This window comes from Anolis carolinensis, chromosome 5 (genome assembly GCF_035594765.1).
Source record: "Anolis carolinensis isolate JA03-04 chromosome 5, rAnoCar3.1.pri, whole genome shotgun sequence".
Lineage (NCBI taxonomy): Eukaryota > Metazoa > Chordata > Lepidosauria > Squamata > Dactyloidae > Anolis > Anolis carolinensis.
The window spans coordinates 31361040-31387506 of record NC_085845.1 but is presented as its reverse complement, the minus strand read 5'-3'; the positions used below and the strand labels follow the sequence as shown (position 1 = coordinate 31387506).

Genomic DNA, 26467 nt, shown 5'->3' with positions numbered 1-26467 from the left:
GGAAGGAAGGGCCACGGCTCGCCAGCCTGGCCTGACCTGAGGCGCGTAGAGAGGCTTTGCGTGGCCAGGCTGGGCGTGGGGAAGGGAGGGAATCCCAGGTCGCCTCGTAAAGGGACACTTGTCGCCCTCGCTTCCTCGGCTCCGTTCCGCCGCCTCTTTCCCTCTCGGGACGGATCCTTATTCATTAAGCGCATCGCGGTCGCCGTCGGAGCTGAAGGCAGGGAAGGGGAGGGAGGAAGTTTGGGCCGAGGAGGAGCCGCCCCGCCGACAGCCAGCCAGCCTCCTCCCCTCCGTCCCTCCCGCCCGCCCCGGGGACGCCCAAAAGGAGCTGCCCAAGAGGGGGCGGGCAGAAGGGCTCGCCCGGACGACGACGCCGAGGACGAGGCAGCCGAGGCGGCGAGGCAAAGGCAGGGGAAGCGGCCGCGCCTTCGCCCTCCCGCTGCTGCTCCTGCCGCCCAAGCCCTCTTCGCTGCGCCGCCTCCTCCGCCGCCGACCCCCGCCGAAGCCCCCCGCGCCCGGCATGGCCTCCACCGCCACCTGCACCCGCTTCACCGACGAGTACCAGCTCTTCGAGGAGCTCGGGAAGTGAGTGGCCCCGCACGGAGAGGGAGGGAGGCAGGGAAGAGGGAAGAAGGAATGCAGGAAGAGGGAGTGGAAGGGATGCTGGAAAGGGAGGGAAGCAAAGAGGGGGATTCCAGACATGAAACAAGCAGGGCCAGCTAACACCTCCCAACAAAGGATTCCCTCCCCCAGGCTGGAATCAGCCAGCTTTTGAAGCGGCAAGGCTATTCACTGCTAATCAAGGTGATTAATTGCCACATTCTCTCTTGTCTCCAACAGACAAGAGTTCTTTCTTCCACCCTTGGACATTATTCCACAGATATATATATATAAACCACACTGGCCTAGTTTCCAATATGCCTCACAGCTGGGTTGCTGTGAGTTTTCCGGATTGTATGGCCATGCTCCATAAGCATTCTCTTCTGTTTCGCTCACATCTGTGGCAGGCATCCTCAGAGGTTGTGAGGTCTGTTGGAAACTAGGCAAGTGGGGTTTATCTTTGAACAAGCCCCATGAGGAGCGGCTTAAAGAGCTGGGCAGGTTTGGCCTGCAGATGAGAAAGCTGAGAGGAGACATGATAGCCATTCACCATGTATAAATATGTGAGGGGAAGTCATAGGGAGGAGGGAGCATGCTTGTTTTCTGCTGCCCAGGAGACTAGGATGCGTAACAATGCCTTCAAGCTACAAGAAAGGAGATTCCACCTGAACATTAGGAAGAACATCCTCACTGTGAGAGTTGTTCAGCAGTGGAACTCTCTGCTCTGGGGTGTGGTGGAGGCTTCTTCTTTGGAGGCTTTTAAGCAGAGTCTGGATGGCCATCTGTCGGGGTGCTTTGAATGTGATTTTCCTGCTTCTTGGCAGGGGGCTTGAGGTCTCTTCCAACTTTATGATTCTATGATTCTGTGTATCAATGGAAGGTCCAGGGTGGGAGAAAGAACTCTTGCCTGTTGGAGGCAGGTTTGAATGGTACAATTGGCCACCTTAGCATTGAATGGCCTTGCAGCATCCTCATAACCTCTGAGGATGCCTGCCATAGGTGTGGGTGAAACCTCATGAGAGAAGGCTTCTGGAACATGCCCATACAGCTCGGAAAACTCACAGCAACCCAGTGATTCCGGCCATTAAAGTCTTCGACAACACGAAGAAGGAATGTAGAAGGAGAGGAAGGAAAGAAAGGGAAGAGGAAATGGGCAGCCGGAAAGAGGGAGGGAAAGAAGGAAGGCTGGGAGGCCAGGCACGCATGGGCTTGACATGGATCTCCAGCCCCAAGGAAGGGGTGTGTTTGGATCTGCTCCTTGCCTCGGTCTGCCCTTGGCCCAGGGTCATTGGCAGCATCTCCTCTGGGGAGAAAGCAGCCCACCTCTGGGCAGCTCCAGCCCAGTCCCCATGGAAGAAGGGCGGCAGAGGGAGAGAGAAAGCCGGCTTTCCACTTCAGACGCTTGAGGTGCCACGTTTATTGAGGCAGAAAGTTCAGCGCTGTCAGGCTGGGCGAGCTTCCCTTCCGTTTCTCCCTTCTTGTTCAAAAATGACAAAATCCTCCATCAGATTATGCAGACATGGGCAAACTTCGGCCTTCCAGGTGTTTTGGACTCCAACTCCCACCATTCCTAACAGCCTCAGGCCCTTTCCTTTCCCCCCTCAGCCACTTAAGCGGCTGAGGGGGAAAAGGAAGGGGCCTGAGGCTGTTAGGAATGGTGAGAGTTGAAGTTCAAAACACCTGGAAGGCCAAAGTTTGCCCATGCCTGAGATAATGTATGGGCTTAGGATTTTGTCCCCTTCTTGCATGTCTCAGGTGGCATTGAAAGCAGAGGGAATTAGCCCCTGGTCAGCATGTGTGGCTCAAATATTAATGCACATTTTAGTTTCAAAAATTAAAAAAAAAATAGCAACCGAAATCTGTGGATGGTATAATCATACATCATTGCCTCCACTCCCTGTTGTGATGGGAAAGGAGCGCATGGCATTCAGTGGAACTGACCTTGGCTTCCCTTGTGTTTTCATATGCTCCTCAAAGTGTGAACTCAATACCGTACAATTTTGGTAATAGAGAAGACCTGAAAATGGGTTGCTGTGATTCCATATATCAATCTGGAACATGGCCATACAGCCCAGAATACTCACTACAACCCAGTGATCCTGGCCATGGAAGCCTTTGACAGCACAAAGACCTGAAAATGTTTGTGTGATGCCACCAAGGTAGCAAATGTATTAGAGACAGCCGCCAAATTCCAGGCTTCTTTCTCAGCCAGGGAATTGTAAATGAATGCTCTAGCTCCGAACCATTTCTATTGAGATTTATTGCATCCTACCCACTCCAGTGAGACTAGAGTGTTTACGCTTAAATAGACACAGAATGCCATGTTTACAGGATGAGAGGAGGGCCTTTTATTTACTCGGTGCCATTTTTGAAGGGGAAAAAAGGGCATTCCATGACAGGAATATATATCTAATGACTTTGGCAGAAAGAGCTGAGAAAAATGTATACCACACCTGTGAAAAACTATAGACGATTCTTGATGCCACTTGTAATGAGATGTACATATATTCACTCTGTTTAGTAATAGGGCTCATGCTTACATCTTAAATATAATTTACTGCTACAGTCCATATCAATTAAGACTCGTGTTGTGTTCATTTCCCTGCCTTCTGTATCAATACTGCTCAAATTGGCATCTTCACTAATTATTGGGCCATTTCTGAAGGAGCACAGTCCCAACTGACACTGATATTTCTCTATTTTATTGATTTGCAGGGGGGCTTTTTCAGTGGTGAGAAGATGCATGAAAATCACAACGGGACAAGAGTATGCTGCCAAAATTATCAACACGAAAAAGCTGTCAGCAAGGGGTGGGTATTTGCAGAGCATTTGTATTGTATTTTGCATGAATTGTTGTGTTGACTAAATGGAGTGAAAATGGGGACATCTCTCACCCTTTCCTGAGTGTATTTCTGTGTTTTGAAGAGCACATTTACCTCCCACCCCCATATTTCCATGCTGCTGCCTAGATTGCCTGCAGTGCTAGTTACATGAACTGTTTAGAGTTGTCATTTTGACGTTAGATCTGTTATTACATTTTGAGGAAATACCTTTTTCCTCTTATCACAGCTCTTACAGAAGAAAAGGAGGTCAAATCTTAATTGAATCGTGCTCTCCTATTTTATTTACACATGATCTTAATTCATTATGGCATATTTAACAGATGAACCCTTGAGAGAGAGAAAATGATCTGCCTCACTCACATTTGGGGCTGAAAGTCTGTTTAATTTCATCACATGATCTGTGAGCTGAGCCTGTATTTAAATGAAGTGGAGTTTTTTTTAAAAAGGAACATATAGCATATCATTTTTCCTCTTTATGATTTCCAGATTTTCCCACTTACATTATAGTGTACATATGAGATCCATTTTTAAACATACAATGCTTCCTTCAAAATACTATAAACAAGCTTTGCTGAAATTGATGGAAATTGTACAAAATTCAGCTTCCCATTCTTTTCAGGGAGGCTTGTGTAGGAGAATTTCCCAGTGGATTATGTCCCATAAAGTATACGTTTGGGTAGTTCGAGTAATGAAAGTAGTCCTTATGGTGGTATATTTGTTCTTGGTAAATCCACCCTGATGTGCTTGTATAGGGATGTTGAGGATTACGGATTATTCTCTGTTAACATCTGTACTTTCATGTTAATTTCTGGCCTTTTTGTGAGCACGGAAATGAATGGAGTTGTTTGTTCAGTCTGAAGATCTTTCATTTCTGCCCTAAATTTTCTCTTAACAGATTGGCAAAAACCATAGGACAAGGATTTGCCTAGCTGAGATCATATTTTTATAGGCAAAGTTTATGAGTGTGTTGCTTTTGCATGCACTGTGAACATCTAGTGGAGCTATGACAGTTTAAATACTAGTGCTCTTAGCCAGCCTTTTAAAACCTGGGCTTGACAGTTTACTCATGAGAAGGTCTCAGCAAATTAAATAGGAAATTCAATCTAATCCTATACAAAATCAGGAGTAGGTTGCTTAGAGATAGTAGATCTGCTGGGGCCCATTCCACACAGCTGAATAAAATCCCACATTATCTGCTTTGAACTGGAATATATGGTAGTGTGGACTCGGATAACCCAGTTCAAAGCAGATATTGTAGGATTTTCTGCCTTGATATTCTGAGTTATATGGCTGTGTGGAAGGAGCCTAGGTTGATAAAGTGGCATTTCCAAGCAATCATTATTCTTGTCTAACTTTATAACTCTGTGTGTCTGTTTTGACTGTTGTGCACAGTGAAGGGTGTGCTTCAACTGCTCACATACGTTTAAGGGTTTTATTTTAATTTTTCGGATGGAAATGTTTGAACATTTATGGTAGGGTTTGCTAGATCAAACTATTTTGGTGGTAGGAATATGCAATTTTTAGTTAGATATGGAATCCTACTTGTATTATGATATACTTTGCTTGTGCTTTTCCTGCATGGCAGGGTTGGACTAGATGACCCCTGTGGTCTCTTCCAACTCTGTTATTCTATAATTCTATGATACGCTAAAAGAACAATAAGAAATTAACAATTTGGAAACTGTGAAGTACTCAAATAGACAGCTGTTGCTAGGTTGTCAGTGGACAATAAGAACTACAAATATGAGACTGCAGAAATCTTGCTTAGGAGTTCCGTAGGGAGCTTTTAATTGAAGAAGTAAAGCTAAAATGGCCACCTTTTTTCCATCTGCATGATGGGGATGTCCTCCACGTGTTAAGCATTAGGTTGCAACAAGCCTTTGTTTCTATGTAGATCCCTTGTACCTGTAGCTCTCAATTGCTCTTTCCAGTGTTAAGCTCTAAAATAGTGGTTCTCAACCTGTGCATCCCCAGGTGTTTTGGCCTACAACTCCCAGAAATCCCAGCCAGTTTACCAGATGTTAGAATTTCTGGGAGTTGAAGTCCAAAACATCTGGGGACCTGCAGGTTGAGAACTACTGCTCTAGAACCTCCTTCCTGTCGGCCAATACTCCATGATTATGGGAGCTGGAGTTTCAAAAAACAATAGCTTTCAATAGCCTCTAATTTAAAACAATATCTGCGTATATGTGTCTTCAAGTCAACTGTTGACTTATGGTGGCACCATGAATTTCATAGTGTTTTTATCGGGAGGAACTGGCAAGGTGGTTTTGCCAGTTACTCCCTCTGGAATATATCATACAGCACCTGATATTCATTGGCAGCCTCCCATCTATGTAATAATCAGGACTGGCTTTACTTTGCTTCCAAGATCAGATAGTGCCTTTAGGTATTTAGTTCCCAAAACTATATGTGCATCTGGAATATGTTAAAGTTCTTAGGAATTCTATTTTGTTATCTGTTGTATGAATACATACCATTTGTGGTTTTACATTGAAATCCAAATAAAGTCACAGTACATAAACAATTTGTTTTCTGTTCATGCCTGTAAAATTGTCTGAGAGATGTAAGTATATTTACACTTCATTTCTAGATACATTGCCAAGATACAGTGTTGTATGGAATACGCTTTCCCAAAATGATTTTTCTTTAAAAATTACTGCAATGGAAAAGGAAGTAAGCCACCATATTATAAGACATATGGCATATTTTAATTGAGTCTCCAAATTATACTTTTGTTCAAATATTTGATTGGATTAAGAAACATACCTGTTAACAGTAGGAAGTATACATTTTCTTAAACAGACTGTATCTCACTGAAGAAACAAAGAGATCAAAGAAATGAAGGGGGAAAGGTAGGGGCTAGAAGAAAAAAAGGAGAAGGTAGAAGAACAAAACAGTGACAGAAGAAGGTGTATTTCAGATTTTATCTAGTGGGGAATCATCAGAAATTAGGTAAAATGTGATAATGTAGCTGTTTATTTTGATTAACTTCTGCATTAAACATTTAAAATTCCAGTGCTGTCGGCAAGAAAGTGTTAATCTGTAGATGCTTGCTTTAGATCAATTTCTGAAGATAACTTATTTGGGTACAACCAATATACGGAGCAGGATTGAATACCCACCCCCTGAGCTGGAAGAAAAGGCAAAGTACAGATAAATGAATAATCTTTATAAATTATAAACCTGCTACCCAAGTATGTCCTGGTATGATGTGCACGTTTTTGAAGTTAATAGCCACCTCACATGATATATTAACACCACTTGGTTAATCAAGATGTGATGTCTTACATGTGAGCGTGAGAACCGAACAAGTTTTGAAATATTTTGAGATGTTGTGAAGAGACGACAATCCTGATCATAGTGTTTAGTGCTGTAGCCATCCTGATGAACATGCATGTGTGAAGCAGCCCTTGAATACCATGAATTTTAGCAGTATGCCAGGAACCGTTCGTGTGTACTTGTGTTCTCAAGAGTATATCTGTGTCTCCTGACATCATTTTAAGATTGATTGTTTTAATTGACACTTTAATCATTTGTGAGCTTTCTTTCTGAACACAGTGCGGGTGGCACAATAGCTTGTTTCTTTTACTTGGAATGTTTTCAGTGATCCTAAGAATACTTTCTTTTTCATATGCAAGGTACCTAAAGGAACAAAAGGAAATAGTGTCAGTGCGTTACTCTTTCATATCCCAGGGGCACAATGTATCTGATTGTGTATGGCAAATGTTACACTAGAAATCATATGGGTGCATAAGCATTCTGGGTCTGATCTTATACCTCTAATGTTACTTGTGATTTTCCAGTATTACTATGTGACCTTTATAACACTCAGACATATTTATTTTCAAGCACTTGTACTCAGAATCTTAAGAATGTAACAGGTTATTCTGGTGTGTTTGGTTTGGGGATCTGCGGCTTGCTTGGTGCTTCCCAAACTACCTTTTTTTGAACTAGTGCATACAGTATTTTTGTATGTTGAAAAGGCTGTTAATGCTTTCAATCCATAATTTAGTGGTGACATACAGCAGAGTTGCTTTGGTAGAAACAATCTCTTAAATAAAATAATAGAGCATATGGCTAAGATAAGAATTGCCAGCAAAATATTCTGTGGGACTTATGCATTAAACATATTTTACAAGTCAAATTCACAGTTGTGTATGAGAAAGGACAAGAGGAAATATATGTACTTTATTTTCCAGCACCTTGTCCTACCCAACTATTCTTCTTCTGACTCCACTGCTTCTATTAGTTCCTAATAGCTACCTTCTCTTTTCGTATTTATTTGTTTCTCTCTGCTTTCTGCTTTATCTTTTGTTGATTTATTTTTGTTATTCAATCTCTCATTGCCTCTTTTCTTGTCTTTCTTGTGAGGAAATGGTGCAGAACTTTTAAAGCAGTGTTTCCCAACCTTTCAGCCTCCAGGTATTTTGGACTTCAGCTCCCACAGTTCCTAACAGCTGGTAAGCTGGCTGGGATTTCTGAGAGTTGAATGAAGTCCAAAACACTTGGGAGGCCTAAAGGCTGAGAACCACTGTCTTAAAGGATGCTATTGGGAGCAGGTTCCTTGCTCTATCCCAGTAACAACAAATATAAGAAGTGGAGGTCACAGGAAGCGGGAGCTTAATCCTCTACCTTTTTTCTTGTGGAGGTGCTGAAATGAGAACTGATCTGTCCATTCTCTGCCACCCACAGCTTATTCAGAACTCATTCTTCCCTATTTCTACCCCTCCAAATTTCTAATCTGTTGTGTAGTTACAGGAGCTGGGAGATGTGATGTGAGGTGGCTTGGTTTCTGGCTGCCCTTGAAATGATCAACAAGGAATACATTGAGCTCAGAGGAAGGGTTTCATAGGACGTGTTTTCACCGAGACTGAACTGAACACCTCTATTGAATAGCTATTCTTGACTTCCAAAACTGTAGTGATGGAAATAATATTTTTAAAAAATATTTGACAAGTTGTTGAAAAATACGTTTTTGAGTGTAGAAAGGCCCAGATGATAAGAATTCTAGACTGATGTTCAAAACTGGCTTTGAACAAAATTTGCAAATGCTTTTTTTTTTTTTTGCATTAAAACAGCCCTGTCTGTGAAGGAAACAGCCTTTTCTTTGTAGAAAATAATATTTCAATATGGAAATATCAATTCCTGTGCAACAATATCATTTTTTCATGCAGCAATTAATATATTTGTATTGAGGCATTATTTTTTTATGTAATAATGCTATTTTCTGCACATAATAGCAATGTGTGAATTTTGTACACAATAAATCCTGAAGTAAGAATTGCATTTGAAAACCGAGGTTCTTGAAGACTTTCTTGCAGCAGGAAGAAAATGTTCCAAAGGAAACTTATTGAATACATCCCTACAAAACAGTCACAAGAAAGCAGAGCCATGTTTGATCAGAGCAAACGTCTGTCTAATTCAGTCTAATAATTCCCATGATGGTTAAAAAGATGTTGTTAGGAAGCACATGGGCATTCACACGCATTCACTCACTAGGTAACTGATAGCCTTTTCATCTAATAAATATCACCATATCAGTCATAATACTAGTTTGTTTGTGACTTAAGGAAAATAATAGCTTTGCTTTTAGCACCAAAAATTCCCTGTCTGTTCAGTCCCTGGAAATATCCCATGGTATTTTAAATGAATAATCCTAATCTGTGAGAGTTTTTGGGTTCAGTGTGTTGGGGCACTGCAACACCACATGCTTCCCTTTTATCCCTGTTCTTGGTTCTACACTTTCTAAGCTTCCTTTGCGCATAGGGTCAATGTTCCTCTTCACTATAACCTACAGATGCTTTGGGAGGTGTTTGCCTTCCCTTTCTTGCTGTTTTTTTTTGGGGGGGTGGGGGGTGGGTTAAAAGAGGAAATCGAGAAGAACAGTCTTCATCTAGAATTATCTTGAGTTTCACACTTAAGTGTAGAAACTTCACAATTTCATCAGCAGAATAGCATTAGAACTGGAAATATTTTCCAAAAGATACTACCCAAAAAGGAGAAGGGGGCGGAGCAGATTTTGTTACATCTGTGTAAACAGACGGCACTAAACTGGAAAGGTTCCTGTTCCAAAGATCCTACAGTTTGACTGTCAACACGGAGGAAAGACAAGGGACAACAAATGCTGTTGTACACATATGCTTAGCTTAATTATGGAACATAACTCTTCCTCCGGGCCAATTGCCAAGGAAAATACAGTTTGTTATTACCAGGGTAGGTGTTAGATAACACTGTACAGAATAGGATACCTACCCATGGTCTACAAACTGGCATCTCTTCAAACAAATGAATTTTGGAAAACACAAGCTGTGATGTTTCTCAGATTAGAAAGTAAAGGATTCAGATTGGATTCAGAAGTTATACAACATACAATACCTGAATGTATAACACAATGAGCTCTCTTGCAACTGAAAAATTAATGTCTGGCCATAGTTTTACATCAAGAATATATAGTGAACATATGGTTTAGTTTTATACTTATGTCCTGCATATCTCAGGTTTAGGAAAGGCTCAACCAGGCAGCTGCTGTGTTGTAGGTACATGTTAGCTGCTTTTGAAACTGACTTCAAGGTTGTTGTTTGAAAAAAGTATTCAATTTCCAAAACCAATATTTTTACCCATTGCAAAAGTCTTCTCCAAACTACGATTACTGTATCAAGATTTTCATCATAGACTATTTTGCTGGGCCTGTTTATGTTTGCTATCCAAAACATCTGGAAGGCACCAGATTGTGAAAGGCTACAAAGTTTAGCAAGAAAAACATTCAGACTAACAACTTTTCTTGAACAGCATCCTGCTTCCTCCAGTAGACATTTTCGGTTATGAGGAATCCATAAACAATTAGTGAAGGGAATCTAGCTATTGTGCTGGTGTTCCTCACAGTTGATATTCAAAGACATAGTGTTGCTCTACCATAAAGCTACCATGACTAGTATCCAGGCTGAGTCCTACTTTGCAATCAGTTTGGTATCCAAACTAGAAAATGTCACATGGGTCCTGAAGACTAATGATGCTTCAATCATCTACGAATACAGTTTTGTGGTACAGACCCCATTTTATCTCCATTGTACTCATTCACAGCATAGAGATCATAATCTTCAGTCTTTTGTGCAAAGGTTATGGATTGTTAAAAAGAATGATTTACTTGTAATTTCTTCTTCTGTTGTCATTCCCATAAAGGCAATACAGTTATTGTGTGTAAACCTGAAGGAACAGCCAATCCAAGGGCATGATGTACACTGAGGTAGGAAATATGCAGCTAGTGAACACATGCAGTACATGCATCCATGTGTGATGTTCACAAAGGTGGGGATTATGTAGGCCAATAGTCATGAGCTCCTATGCTCAGTATAACCACATTGCCCCCTCCTCCATGCTGCCAATATTCAGCAAGAAATCACTACATTAAATTAAAACAAACATTTCCTGCTTTTCGTTTGCAGCTTTTCTGTTCCCTGGCATGAGTTGGCATGAGTTGCAATCAGTATAAGGTCAGTTCAGAGAGCAAATTTGGCCTTCAGATCTATACAGAAGGAAATGACGTGTTATAATAAATAGATAGATGCATATAAATTATGAAATAAAGTATTCAAATGGAACACACTGCCTCTGATCCACAGTTTCTAAGTGCCATTGTGCATAATTGTATTCCCTTTGGGGAGGGGGATGTCAAGTAGAGAAAATTGCAAAGTCTCCAGTGCTACTTGCGGTTGCCAGGCTATTTTCAATTTATGCGGAGGAGATTTTCCCCATCCCTAGAGTGGAATATTTCACTAAATATTGTACACCTTGAGCATTAGAAGTATCTGACGGAGTGTGATAAATTTATTGTAACAAAAGTTGGGTAGAAATAATTTCTTCTAATATATTAAATTAAATCTGAATTGTGTTCCTGACAGCGGGTGGATAAATTGTCCACTAAAAATATCATATGATTTCTGTAAAGCCAATTCAATTTACTCAGCCATTGTTAAATGGTGCATCTGAGGAGTGTATAATCATTGCCATTAAAGGATGAATTATCTTCCCATCCCACGTCTACTATAGTAGCTTGCACTAATTTTCTAAAACTAAATGTGCTGTCTTCTGAAGTATATTTGTCAGATATACTGTTATAAGTTTCTTTACTGTTTTTTCCTAATGAATATTCTTACCTGCTTCAAAGGCAATCAGTGATCAACCTTCTAGCTAATTGCCAGTGAAATCAAAACAGCCCCTTTAAATAATCAGCCCTTTCCTTTTCGTTACATTTTTTTGTCAGTAAAGTACATGGAATACAGTTTTCTTCTACTCCTAGAGCAGGCTTCATCATAGGTTGAGTTTCACCTTCTTCACAAAGTAAACATATGTGGTTGTTACAGAAGTGTTGAAATCGTGAGAAAGTTATGAAACATAATTTTGTATAATCCTCAAATTTAATGTAAAGACATTCTGATGTCGAGTATCGTAAAACTATCTGCTATTACTTTCTGAGAAGGGGCCTGTGATTTTCACCTGACTGGGAAAGGGGTCCGTGGAACAAAAAAGATTAAGAACCTCTGCATAGCATGATACATGTTACGGATTCCTTTCTATATTTTGATATATGTTGAATAAAGCAAATCATTTATTATTTTTGCTGAAACAATTTACTTTTTGAACAATTCACTTCCCCGGATAGAAATGTGCACTTTTTCCAATGCTGACATCAGGAAATTTGTTCATATGCCCATATAAAGGGTAAAGACTAATTATATCTTACTTTCATCTCAAAGAATCCTGTTGTACACTAATCATGATTCAGTTCTCTAGTATGTTTTAAGTAAAAGGCCAAATGAAAATGTTTTGATACCCCTTAATGCATTTAAAGTTTCTGTATGTGCAGACAGGCCTTCAGATTTGCTAGAGTTAGGGGCACAGGACCCCTGTGAAAATAAAATTTATTTATTATGATATTTCTACCCTGTGCTTCTCACCCAATAAGGGGACTCAGGGCGGCTTACAATATAAACACACATATAGAAATTACAATAACCTTTCAATTCAATTTAAAAAATTTAGTTACATTAAAACATTCATAAAATACACATATAAATATACATTTAGGCGCGTTTCGAGTCTGAACTGGGTCTGTCATTGTGTCCTGAGACATATAGTTGTAGTTGATGCTGCTACTCTTGTTCAAAGGCCTGGTCCCACAGCCAAGTCTTAACTCTTTTCTGGAAGGGTAAGAGAGAGGGAGCCTGCCTGATTTCACTTGGGAGGGTGTTCCATAAGAAATGCAAAATAAATGCTCTTTGCCTAAGAGAGGAATGCATTAGGAATTTTGGGGTCTTCCAGTTTGACTATCTAAGCTTATCTTCCACTGGAAGCTCTGCATGGAAGACAGAGATTCCTATAGAGGTATTCTCTCTAGATATCTCTAGGTCCTCCAGCATGACTGGAGAAAGTTGACCATAGACTCACACTAGACAACCTACAGCAGTGGTTCTCAACCTGGGGTCCCCAGATGTTTTTGGCCTAAAACTCTCAGAAATCCCAGCCAGTTTACCAGCTGTTAGGGTTTCTTGGAGTTTAAGGCCAAAAAACATCTGGGGACACCAGGTTGAGAACCACTGACCCAGAGATTCCTAGAAATAACATATTTAATAAAATCTGCAAAAGATAAAACCATACATGTGGAAAGAGCCATTGTATCAAATTTGAAAGGAAGAACAGAAACTCTCTAGGGGTTGTTTTGTGAGTTATGATTTCTCTTTTGAATAGTTTACTGCTTGTAGAGGCATGATTGTTTTTGTTATCTGCCTTAAAGTTGGTCTGAATTATGATGGCCCTATCTCAGGTGTTTCTGAGTAAGATCTACCATTGCCTTCCTCTGAACATAACCTGCAGCAACTGGTATTCCTTAGTAATCTCCCTTTCAAAAATTATCCAGACCTGATCCTGTTTAGCAGCCATTCAATGAGCTGTTGCCTTCAGGGTATGTAGACGGAAGCTACATGCTATTGCATGTTATTTCTTATGCATAGTAGAGCCTGTTATGCTAGGGTAAAAAGATGTCACATTGATACTTTATCTAATTTGAGTTCATGTTTAGAAATTATTCTGAGATAGTGACTTAGGTTTACCAATGAGAAGCAGCAGTTGTGAGAGGACAACTGGGATAAAAACATTTTTTTCAAAAAGGAATTGTACACAAAATTGTACGCCCTGGCCTTGTGGCTCCCTCTTTCGCCGCCTGGGAAGGGGAGGAGAGATCCCCTCCTTCCCTCCCCGGGCGGTGAAGCCGGCTTCTTTCGCCGCCCGGGGAGGGGAGGAGAGATCCCCTCCTTCCCTCCCCGGGCGGTGAAGCCGGCTTCTTTCGCCGCCCGGGGAGGGGAGGAGAGATCCCCTCCTTCCCTCCCCGGGCGGTGAAGCCGGCTTCTTTCGCCGCCCGGGGAGGGGAGGAGAGATCCCCTCCTTCCCTCCCCGGGCGGTGAAGCCGGCTTCTTTCGCCGCCCGGGGAGGGGAGGAGAGATCCCCTCCTTCCCTCCCCGGGCGGTGAAGCCGGCTTCTTTCGCCGCCCGGGGAGGGGAGGAGAGATCCCCTCCTTCCCTCCCCGGGCGGTGAAGCCGGCTTCTTTCGCCGCCCGGGAAGGGGAGGAGAGATCCCCTCCTTCCCTCCCCGGGCGGTGAAGCCTCCCTCTTTCCAACCCTGGCCGCGCCTCCCACGCTGCGTGGGAGGCGGGGCCAGGGCGAATAGCATGGGAGGCGGGGCCAACCCTGGCCCCGCCTTCCACCCAGCGTGCCCTGGCCCCGCCTCCCACGCAGCGCGGGAGGCGGGGCCAGGGCACGCTGGTTGGGAGGCGGGGCCAGGGCGCAGGAGGCGGGGCCGGCGGGGGGCGCTTTTCAGCGCCCCCGCTTAATATTTAAATTTATCTCCGACCGGCCCTGTTGTGAAGCATATTTCATAAAACACATGGATTCTAAGACAGGAATGATTTGAGCTGAAGTCAGATTTTGTAACACCCTGGAGAAGATGTATACTTCATATCAACCACAAGAATTTGTTCAATTTGGATTTTTTTTTTCAAAGACCACGTTTAACTTTTGTCAATGATTTGACTCTGGCTGAAATTTCGGTTGAGAAATTGAAAGTTTTTTGTCTACCACTGACTATTACTAGAAATCAGCAAACTACTATTTTTGTCCATTTGTTAGAACTGAATGTGTAGACCTATAAGATTGTGCTTTCAACAACCAGACACCTTGCTCTTTGAAGTTTTGTGTATGTACCTTTTCATACTGATTTTACTTTTCAAAGTGAAGAAAGGACAGCCATAATAAGAAAGAGAGAGTGGGAAGGAAACTATCGTTCTTGTATTTGGGGGGGGGGGGGGTTAGAATTGAATGAAATTTGCAAGATTGGCTGCTTCATTTGAGGAGGTCAGGGCCTTTCCATGTTGTATTGGTGAATTGTCATGAAAATAGAATATCATACACTATAGTGTTGGTCCTACTTAAGAAACCTGCTACATCTCTGAACAATTGATGCATTGTTTTCTCCTTCCTTCCTTCCTTCCTTCCTTCCTTCCTTCCTTCCTTCCTTCCTTCCTTCCTTCCTTCTTTTGGTGTTGATGCTGGAAAGGAATATTAAAATTTAGGGCAAAGAAGGGACAAAAGGTGCTTCCCCTTACCATCTTCATAGGCTTGATGATAATTTTAATTACTGTTGTATATTATATTTTGTGGAGCTGATACTTGATGACAAATTTGCAAAACTCAGGCCAATAAGGAAGGCAGCTACTGTTAGATTTAAAGAAAAATAATTTCAAGCTACTTCTTGTTTTCTTTATAACTATTAATAGTATCAGAGGAAATGTAACAAGACAGTGCTAAATGCTGGTGAAGCATACCATGGCAGAAGAATATGTACCATTTTTAAAGCAAATACCCCCAACACATCCTCTGAGGTCTGACAGACCTTATCAAAATAGTTTTAAAATTTCTGCATTTTGGGGAAATAACTAGCATAAAGGTACATACTGTTAAGAGTTATGAATCTCCTTTTGCCTTTTCATAGGTTACACTATGACTATTGTAAACTCAAGCCTTGACCCCAATTCAGCAGCAGGTTTGCGCCTTTCATGAATGAAGAGTTTCTCCATTATGTAAATCTTTCCCTGTCCCATTTTCTCCCCTCATCCCCAGCTAAAAAGAAGACTATGTAAGTGCATATGCAAATTGTGGTGTCCTGGCAGTTTTCAGAACCTCAGGAACATTCTGTTCCTAAACAACAGGAAGCTCCAAGAAAAAGACAATTCCTGCACTAAAACGATGGCTGATGTTTGGTCCCAAGACAGTGTGTTCTGAGACTGGGATCTGCATAGCTACTATCAGATGGAGGAAGTGGAAGCTAGTCTGAGCCACTGAAGACAATTCTTCAATGTCCGGAGAGGGACAACAAATAATTGTATGAACAATATAAATAGAAGGGGATATTTTCATAAGGGGAGTGGAGTATGTTAACAACCGATCTCCATGTGTTGTTTTTTGGTTTTAACTAGGCCAGCCTTGATAGACCAACTTCACAGCTCTTTCTGTTGTTTTTGTGACAGACTAAAGCTGGGGAGGAAAATGAAAGCCACACACTCTTCCTGTAACCTAAGAGCACCTGCTTTGTTCACAGCTTGCTGATCTTGACAGTAGGCCAACTCCTCCCCCAACTGTTTTCATATTTGTCTCTGCAAATACAACAAAATGAATGCCTGTATTTGACTCATTTCTTCCTTTTAATGTCCTTGAATGCTTCAATGAGAGATGCCTCCTTTCTGCATCACCACCTGCCACATTTGCATGGGCAATTTGAGGATTGTAAAAGGTTATACTGAAGAGCCACCACACCCTTTTCCTTCTTCCTTGCACAGTTGTAGAACGTAGAGCTGAAATCCGTCTAGCAAGTAGTCACCTTGTTTAACTATCTTACTTTAAGTTTATCATGCCTAGAAGTCGAATGAAACATCTGCTTTGGGTCAGAGGGTCCCATAAATCCAATCTGTCAGTTTATCCTTGGATGTATTGTGGAATCGTCCATGCGTGTTTATTTATAGGTATATATTTATAACTCTCTTCCTCTTCATGTAATCCCAGTGTTACTGAAGATCTTTTGTGCAGCAGGGTCGTTGGATGCATAATTATAGCAGCTGTAGTGAATGTTGTTTTTTGTGTAGTATCATTTCACTGGCTTGCACTCTCCTGCCTTTACTGCTGTTATTGTTTTGTGCTAGAGGCTGATAATTCATCTTGAACTGCTAAACCTTAAGAGAGAGAAAAACCAATCTCTCCAAATGCTTTTAATTTGAAAGCATTCACTTCTATTTCTCTTACTGATTGAGTTTAGTGTTCATAAAATGGTCTTAACTGATGGCTTTTATCTTCCAGATAAGAACTGGGTGTTTCCCTATTAAAATTTAACTAATACTTATAGCCTTCCTTTAATAACCCTTGCAGATCTGTTTTGATATTCTGCAGAAGTGCTTGGCAGTGTAGAAGGGAGAGGGTTATTTTGTGGCAATTGTTTTGAGTAAAAACTTGTTTTCAGTATGCAAGACACTGAGTAAGGCAAAGCTGGGTATTCCTGTATCTTAAGGTTTGTATAAATGTAATAAAAACCTGAATGGCAAAATCTAATTACCACTTCCATTCCATTGTGTTGGTCTAATGATGTTTCCACTCAAAGAATTACTTCAGTAATTAACATTTGGTATGCACCATGGAGTTTGTGGGTTTAAAGGTGCATAAATAGGTGATAATGCTTGTGTTTATGTACACTCCCAGAGGTTATACTGGGCATAGTAGGATTTAGTGAGATTAAAGTAAGGCTTAGTGCATGGAACACAAAAGAGAAGCAAAAAAGAAGTGGGGATCAAGTTGAACAAGAAGCACAAAGAAGCATCAGGATATTGCAGACCATAAGATGGTGACTAGCTCCAAGTGATAGGAGTATTGTTGTGGCACCTTCCCTATGCAGACCCAATAAAATCATCCTGTCTGTTTACTTTCTATGTTTTGTTTTGAACTCCCAATAGGATTAGCCACAGAGATGTGCCAGGTGATTAAAAACCTATTAGCAAACACAAAAGAAGACAACTTTCTGCGATAGCACCATTCTTATAGAATACTTTTCCTTGGATTCCATTCATACTTCTCTCAATTGTCTTAAAGGCTTGATTACTCTAGGGTGCTTTTAATTAAATGTAGGACCTTAATTTACTCTATGTTGTTTCTCCACTTATATAAATTGTTTTATGCTGTTTTTGTGAATAGTATTATAATCTCTCTCCCCCTCCCGCTTCTTACTCTGAGAAAAACCCTTGCAAAAGTTTGTCTCAATAGTTGGCATAACAATATTTTAAACTATATTAAAAATACTTTTACTTGCATTGCCAAGATTGATATTTATGATTTTGGTACAGCAGTCTGACTAGAAGCACCTATAATGCTTCATACTCATTTCATGCCATCACCCATGCAAAAAAGGACCAAAATAGCAGTTTTCTGAAAAATTCTAAAGCTGGCCAGTCAGCCTAAAACTTATATGAAAATTTTCAGGCTATCATCCTAAATTTAAATCTCACATTAGTTCAACATTGGCTGATAAACAATACAGAAATAGAAGTGTGGTAGGAGCCTTCAGTGGCGAAGCAGGTTAAACTGCTGAGCTGCTGAACTTGCTGACTGAAAGTTTGATGGTTCGAATCCCATCTCTGATTCACAAAATTGCTGTAGAGATGCTGGACTTGTGTTTCTAAAGCAGTAGTCTTCTTTAAATACCATATAGCTTCTTTTTTAATATAAAAGGATGCCATGGTAGGGAGAGTAGAGAAGGAAAACCTTTTGTCAAAAGGAGAACAAAATAAGTGTGGCCAAGTTTGCTCTAGCCTTTAGATATGCCCAAAATAGCTCCTTTTTGTCTATGCCAAGAACTTGATTTAGTGTTAAATTTTTGGAAAAGAGGAAAGGTAGGGGTGTGTGTGTATGTATGCGTGTGTGTATATATAGAGAGAGGGGGGGGGAGCAAGAATAAATTTGTCCTTACTTACCAAATATAAAAAGCAGGGGTTGGCAACATAAGTTCTTGCCAGTCTATTGACATCTAGTGAGCAATCTCTTTATGTGTTTTAGTTGAAGCCTTTGATGTTTCCCTCCTAATTTATTCACAGATAGGAGCTTTTAAGGTGAAGGTAATAGTCTATACTTTGATTGCAGATGTTGCTGTGTCAATCATGTTACATATTCATGCATCGGCGGGAACAGATGGGTTTTCTACACACTTGAGGATCTGATGAGATTTGCTCAACTTAAGTTCACAGTCATATTACAAACTTCCAGAAAGATGGATTGGAAATTTAATCAAGCAAGAGAGCCTTTGTATTACTCTTTCCATCAAGTTCTCGATACGACTTGAACCTAGCTTCCAGAAGCAGCAAATGATACAGTAAAAATTCATCTGAACTGTACGGATTGCAGATTGGGATATAGTTGTGAATAAAAAAGCTATTATTTTACCTGAGAGAAGACTACTTTAAAATTTCTAGGTCCTCCTGCACAACTCCATGGTTAATGCCATGTGGTGACCTAGACAGTCCTAAAAAGACCTTCTCTTGGGAAAAATATTCAGTTTTCTACATTCAGAAGGGTTCTGCACTCCTAACCCCATTATGTGTGGAGAGGTTATTATACTTCTGCTACTAAAATTTAGCACTATAATGGTGTAGTGCAAAGCACAGTGTACATATATTCTCTAGAGTTATTCTTTCTAGGAATCTCTAGGTCCTCCAGTGTGACTGTATGTGCAAATTCTCATGGAAATTGACCATAGAGTGCACTGGAGGGCCTCAAAATTTCTGGAGGCAGAGTTTGAATAAAATAGACTAATAATCAAATCCACCAAAGTAAAATCTACAAATGAGGAGAGTGAACTGTACTCCTTGTGACAGTCCTTGTCACCAAGGACAATTGGGAAATAAAATCAGCTGTATTAATCTGTATCAAGAAATGTGTTCTAATAGTTTGCATTTCCACCAGGAGTAGATTTTTTGTCGCTCGAGTGGGTCTTGAAAATCTATTGTGTTACTCTGGAAAGAGGGGGGAGGGTGCACAATAATGTATTATTGATAGGGAAAAAATAAAATTCACCATCCCACTCCTGCTGCTATGAGGATCACTGCTAAATGGAGAATAAACTGAGAAGGCTAAGTAGGAGTTGGTGCTGGCAATTGATGAAACAAAGGTCCAGCCTACTGACCTAGTGAGCCTGGCTTTGATACAGCCTTGTTGTAAGGGAATAGCTGAGGATTTAGTTTGGATGTTGGAAAAAGGTGAAAGTGATCAGATCTCTGATGTTTTTAATGTGAAAGCAGCAGCTGTTGTCTCCAATTCTATTGGAATTGTGGGTGCTGTTAGGGGTGTTTTGAATATGATTTTCCTGCTTCTTGGCAAGGGGATGGACTGGATGGCCCGTGAGGTCTCTTCCAACTCTGATTCTATGATTCTATGTGGGATTTGGAAAAGGGCATCTATGACCATCGTCCCCTGAGGTGCTCTCCCCACAAATCCTCTTTTTGACCACCTTATAATATCTATGTACTCTCAGTGATGGAGAGTACATAGGTTGCCAAAACACTTTTGTAGTGCAAATGGAAGATTTGAAGAGAGTTTAATCAGGGAATCCACATGAAGATAAACCTATACAGCATTACAATTCTGATTTTGATTAAGCTCACCTCTTAGCAGGACAAATCAGAGTACTGATCATGGGCCTCCTGGTACTTTTTTCAGTTTCTCTACCTAGAAATAGCAGTTAATCTGATTTTTGTGACATTTTGGTCAAAGAGACAGTGTTTAGAATAAAATTGCAATGTAATTCTTACAGACTTTGGTTTGTTTGATTAGGTTCCAGTAAAGCATTGTTTTCTTCACTGTGGTAAATTAAAATGGTATTAATTAATTGTTTTATTACAGATTATGAATTTCAGGGAAGACATTTGTGTTATTCGATTGTCTTGATTTGCTGCAGGATCTCTCATTGTGCTGTTGGCTTTACTTTAATGATGATATAGTTTCAAAGACATCATACGTTTTCTTACCTTTTTGAAAGGCCAAAATAACTTGAAGGCTGGGACAAATAAGTTGTTTCAAAAATATTATCATTGCTGCTATGTGTACAGTTGACCCTCCATATCCAAGGGTTCTGCATCCAGGGATTCAACCAACGATGGCTCAAAAATAAATTGTTTAAAAATACAAAAAAGTAAACTTTGATTTTATCACATGCCATACACTAGTCCAATATGTAGGCAAATCTGCAGTAGCCTCTCACAGTTTCAGAGATCCCCATGCTCTCTCACCATTTGAGTTACTCACCATTTTGCATGTATAAGGGACAGCACTTTTCCTTATCATGGTATATAATGGGACTAGAGCATCCATGATGGTATCCAAGGGTGTGTCCTGGAACCAAGTCCTAGCAAATACTGAGAACCCACGCTATATTCTTCAAAGTTCTTATGGCCAGCATGAAAATTGATTGTTTTTCTCTCCTCTTAATCACAGCAAACCTTCTATTTGCAGTTAGGTTGATTCTCGGAGTATCTTTTAGTCTCTCTCGACAATTGCACACAAAGAAGGGAAGCTTTTCTTAATGGGTACTCTACTGTACATTCTCAAGGCTGACTAAATTTGCACAACTCCGCCTTGTGCGCCAGCTGCGCCCGTTCCTTGGGAGGTCTGACTTGGCCACGGTGGTCCACGCTCTGGTTACAGCTCGTTTGGACTACTGCAATGCGCTCTATGTGGGGCTGCCTTTGAAGACGGCTCGGAAGCTCCAACTAGTACAATGGGCGGCAGCCAGACTAATAACAGGAGCGGCTTACAGGGAGCGTACTACTCCCATGCTGAGCCAGCTCCACTGGCTGCCGATATGCTACCGAGCCCAATTCAAAGTGCTGGTTTTGACCTACAAAGCCCTAAATGGTTCTGGCCCATCTTACTTGTCCAAACGTATTTCCCCCTATGAACCTTCTAGAATTCTTAGATCATCGGGGGAGGCCCTGCTCTCAGTCCCACCAGCCTCGCAGGTAAGGCTGGTGGGAACAAGGGACAGGGCCTTCTCGGTGGTGGCTCCTTGGCTGTGGAACACCCTCCCCAGCAACATACGGCAGATACCAACTCTCCTAGGCTTCAGGAAAGCCTTAAAGACATGGCTGTGCACACAAGCTTTTAATGAATAAGAACATGGACTTTACATGACCTATACAAAGACTTGAGGATTCTGGATGAATGGATTTTAATCTTGGACATTCTTAAAATTTTATATAATGTGATTTTATTTTGTAATGGTACCTGTTTTATATGAACTGTTGTTTTGTAGATGGTTTTATATGAATTGTTGTTTTTACATTGTTTTTAGGCATTGAATTTTTGCCTATTTACTGTAAGCCGCTTTGAGTCTCCTCGGAGAGAAAGGCGGGGTAAAAGTGATGTAAATAAATAAATAAATAAATAAATAGCAAAGTGTTAGGATTTGTGATACATTGTTTCACTTCATTATGTAGAACTAAAGTTAACTTTCCAAGAAATAATTAAACCCTATAATGCCATAGTGTTTGTGTATGTGTGTTTGTGTTTAGAAATGTGGTTGGCTCTTGAGAACACTTACGTCAGGGGTCCTCAAACTTTTTAAGCCGAGGGCCGGTCCACAATCCTTCAGACTGTTGAGGGGCCGGATTATCATTTGAAAAAAAAATATGAACAAATTCCGATGCACACTGCACATGTCTTATTTGTAGTGCAACAACAACAACAACAACGAAAGAACAATACAATATTTAAAAATAAAAACAATTTTAACCAACATACATTTATCAGGATTTCAATAGGAAGTTTGCTCCTGCTTCTGGCCAATGAGATAGTCAAGTTAATTAGGATTGTTGTTGTTGTTGTTGTTGTTGTTGTTGTGTCTTCAAGACATTTCAGACTTTGGGCAAGCCTAAGTCTAAAATGTATTTATTTTTTATTTATTTATTTACTGCATTTATTTACTACATTTGTATCACACCCTTCTCACCCCAAAGGGGACTCAGAGTGGCTTACAAATTATATGCACATACAATATATTATATTATTAGCATAGCACAATATTAGCATTATATATTACTATATTGAACTATACCACAATACTGTAATATTATTAGCAATATTATATGTAATATAGAATATATAATTAATATTATTATATGGTATTATTATTAGCGTTATAATATTGATAATATTATAATGTAATACAATATATGTATATACAATATATTATAAAACTGAGGGCGGGGGCCAGGTAAATGACCTCGGAGGGCCGCATCCGGCCCCCGGGCCTTAGTTTGGGGACCCCTGACTTACGTTCTTAAAAGAGAAACGAAAAAGGCATATGAAGCAGTAAGCATGGCTCGGCCTAGTATCACTTTGATGAGAGAGCATCTTAGAAGCTCTTGTTTACTACCTAGAGTTCCACCATGAAAAAACTGGATCATAAATGTAACATATAAGATAATAATTAAAATTATACATTTGTGTGTAACATTAAGCCATTATGTGGAAAAGCCATTCTGCCGGTGAATATCACATGGAGAATATCAGAAGTTTCCATTTGTGTTATAGATTAATATCCATGCTCTAAAATGCATTTAATATTAACTGTGGATAGTGGAAAAGGTAGTTTCATGAACCACTGTTTGAAATTGGTTTTTTTTTTCATTCTACTTAAGATTAACTATAAATTTTAGGTTCTGAAACAACAAGTTGTGATGACAAGCTGGAAAGCGTCCAGAGGAGGGTGACTAAAATGATTAAGGGTCTGGAGAACAAGCCCTATGAGGAGCGGCTTAAAGAGCTGGGCATGTTTAGCCTGCAGAAGGGAAGGCTGAGAGGAGACATGATAGCCATGTACAAATACGTGAAGGGAAGTCATAGGGAGGAGGGAGCAAGCTTGTTTTCTGCTGCCCTGCAGACTAGGACACAGAACAATGGCTTCAAACTACAGGAAAGGAGATTCCACATGGTCATCAGGAAGAACTTCCTCACTGTGAGAGCTGTTCGGCAGTGGAACTCTCTCCCCCGGGCCGTGGTGGAGGCTTCTTCTTTGGAGGCTTTTAAGCAGAGTCTGGATGGCCATCTGTCGGGGGTGCTTTGAATGCGATTTCCTGCTTCTTAGCAGGGGGTTGGACTGGATGGCCCATGTGGTCTCTTCCAACTCTACTATTCTATGATTCTATGAATTAAGTTAATCATGGCTAGTGAATCTTTGGAGGAGGAGGCAGTGATTGGAAGTCTGCACATCTGTGGGGACATCAACATTATAGAAGTTTATTGAACCTCTGATGGTCCCTTTACATGTCTGAAGGGTCTGTTTTGCCTTGCTGGATTGATTTTTATAAGCCATTCTCAAGCTTGCTGACAGAAAGCAGGCTATTTTTTTATTTGATATGATTTATGTCCTGCCTTTCTTAAAGACATGGGACCCGAGGTATAGTACAAAATAATTTTTGGAGAAGGGACAAATAAAATACACAATAGGATATAATATTAGGGATTATGGTATTCATAATACAATACATTACAGTGCATATATTAAAGCTTATACAATACACTATAACATAAAACACAGTTGCTGTAATAGCAATCCAGAATATGAAACAGCACATCTGTTTGAAGTCCTGGCCACTGCAGGCAATTGCTGAAATTTCGCCTGGATAAAAATAAACACTGAAATTCAGACAGGATTACTCTTTTACATATCCTGGTTCCAAGTTATATAAAGATTTATATGTCATAACCAACATTTGGAATTTTTGAACTGATAGCTAGTGAAATTGTTGTGGGGAAACAGTCATTTGCTGCCATTGACTAGCCCTCAGCACTAGCTTAAGTTATATGCTTCCTCTACTAACTGCTCCCAGTCAACAGTTTGGACACAGCATTTTAATCCATTTGCCATTTCTGAACACAGCTTGAGTCCCTACTCCCTAATTGGCTTACTTTGACAAGGTGCTGCTATGTATTATAGGCTAGGAAGCCATTGTCCTTGCTTCCAGATTGATACAGAATGGCTTCAGCTGGTATGTGGAAGGGAAGCAATTCTCCTCTATTCCATCTTTGAGGCTGGGGAGGAGAAGCAAGACAAAAGCAGTTGTTTCCACTGCAGAAATGTAATTTGAGATTTGACATGATAGCTTTCAACAGCCTGCTGTCACTCTCACCTCTGCACAAGGTCGAGTGGAACCTGCTGTGACAACAGTCTCATGAAATATAGCTAAATGAGAGGAGTTTTCTGGTGAGCTTTAGCTCTTGGTTCACAGCTTAAGGGTGCTCTTGCGTATCAGATAACAGTGAAGGCAGGTGACATTTCTTCTCGCAAAATGTTTGACAAAATATCAGAACATAAAGGAAAATGCAGAGGGGCCTGTTTGCTTTTGATTAAGCAATGCGTATCATACATGATGATGGATATGAAACCTTTGTATTGCATTGTTTTGGTTGCTTACACCTCCTTTATGCAATGGAGCAGTAACGCATGTCATTGAATTTCTGTTTGTCTCAAATAATAGGCTGGAGAATGGGAGCAAATGATTTTGTTCCTCAACATTCTTCAAAAACCTGTTGAACCAAAATCACAGGTAAACAAGGATAACATAAGAAGGTCATGGGTAATTTGTCACAGGAACAAGCATTTTCTAACATGGCATTTAGGGACTTGCTGAAAATTTCACTGATTAGAGAGTTTAGGAGAACTACAAAGGACCTTTATATCAGTGGGGGATATGTTCTTGGCTGAAACTGCAGATACAGTGTTCTCTCACTTATCGCAGTGGTTACGTTCCAGGACCACTCACGAAAAGTGAAAATCCGTGAAGTAGGGACACTATATTTGTGTTGTTCACAATCTCACTGGCAAGTAGCATCTCTGTCTGCTGCTGCTTCAACAAAGCTGCTTCAGCCTCCTTTTCTCTCCCTTCGGCTTCTCCTTCCTTCCTTCCTTCCTTCCTTCCTTCCTTCCTTCCTTCCTTCCTTCCTTCCTTCCTTCCTTCCTTCCTTACTTAGGCTTCTCCTTAGGAAGGCAGTAGAAAGAGGGATTTATAATATTATTTTATGATTTATACTATTATTTTAGTGTTTATTTAAAAACCGCGAAACAGCGAGTCCATGAAAAGTGAAGCACAAAGTAGCAAGGGAACACTTATCTGAACACTATTAAATTGCATGGCTTCTTGTCGCAGCATATCATAGAGTTGCATTGCAGTTTGGGCAATTCTTACAGAAGTATTATCTCTAGAAATTTGCTAGGTTCTTCAATGCAACTCTGGTAATATTTGGGGGAAGTATACCATAGAACAGTTATGGGCAAACCTAGGCCCAGGGGCTGGATGCGACTTCTTGGGCTCTTTTCTTAGACCCTCCTCTCTTGCACCATCCTATCTTTCCTTCCTCCTTCCCTTCCTTCTTTCCTCCTATTTTCCTCCTTCTTTCCTTCCTTCCTTCCTTCCTTCCTTCCTTCCTTCCTTCCTTCCTTCCTTCCTTCCTTCCTTCCTTCCTTCTTTCCTCATTCCTTCCCTCTCTATTTCCCCTTCCTTCCTTCCTTCCCACCTTCCTTCCTTCCTTCCTTCCTTCCTTCCTTCCTTCCTTCCTTCCTTCCTTCCTTCCTTCCTTCCTTTCTTCCTTCCTTCCTTCCTTCCTTCTCTCTTTCCTTCCTCCCTCCCTCCTCTCCCATCCCTCTCTTCCTCCCTTCTCTTTTTCTTTCCTCCTGGGGGATGTTTAGCTGGGAGAAGAGAAAGTAGAAAGGGAACATGAGAAGTTTGTTTCAGGATTTAAAAGGGATTGTGGATGTAAGGTAAAAGTAAAGGTTTCCCCTGACGTTAAGTCCAGTCATGTCTGACTCTAGGGGTTGGTGCTCATCTCCATTTCTAAGCCAAAGAGCCAGCGTTGTCCGTAGACACCTCCAAAGTCATGTGGCCGGCA

At 40.9% G+C, this 26467-nt stretch overlaps 1 protein-coding gene across 10 annotated transcripts in view; it reads left to right on the top strand.

Moving 5' to 3' along the window:
• Positions 1-343: 343 nt before the first annotated feature.
• Positions 344-26467, top strand: part of camk2d (calcium/calmodulin dependent protein kinase II delta) — a 186906-nt gene continuing 160782 nt past the window's right edge. For 3 of the 10 annotated variants that reach the window (XM_008112084.3, XM_008112083.3, XM_008112081.3), the window contains exons 1-2: positions 349-585; positions 3316-3410. In XM_008112084.3, the coding sequence (XP_008110291.1) occupies positions 521-585; positions 3316-3410 (160 nt within the window). In that variant the 5' untranslated portion in view covers positions 349-520. Of the gene's footprint in view, positions 586-3315; positions 3411-26467 lie in introns of all 10 variants that reach the window. The other 7 variants (XM_062981331.1, XM_062981330.1, XM_003221818.4 and 4 more) reach the window with 4 other exon arrangements.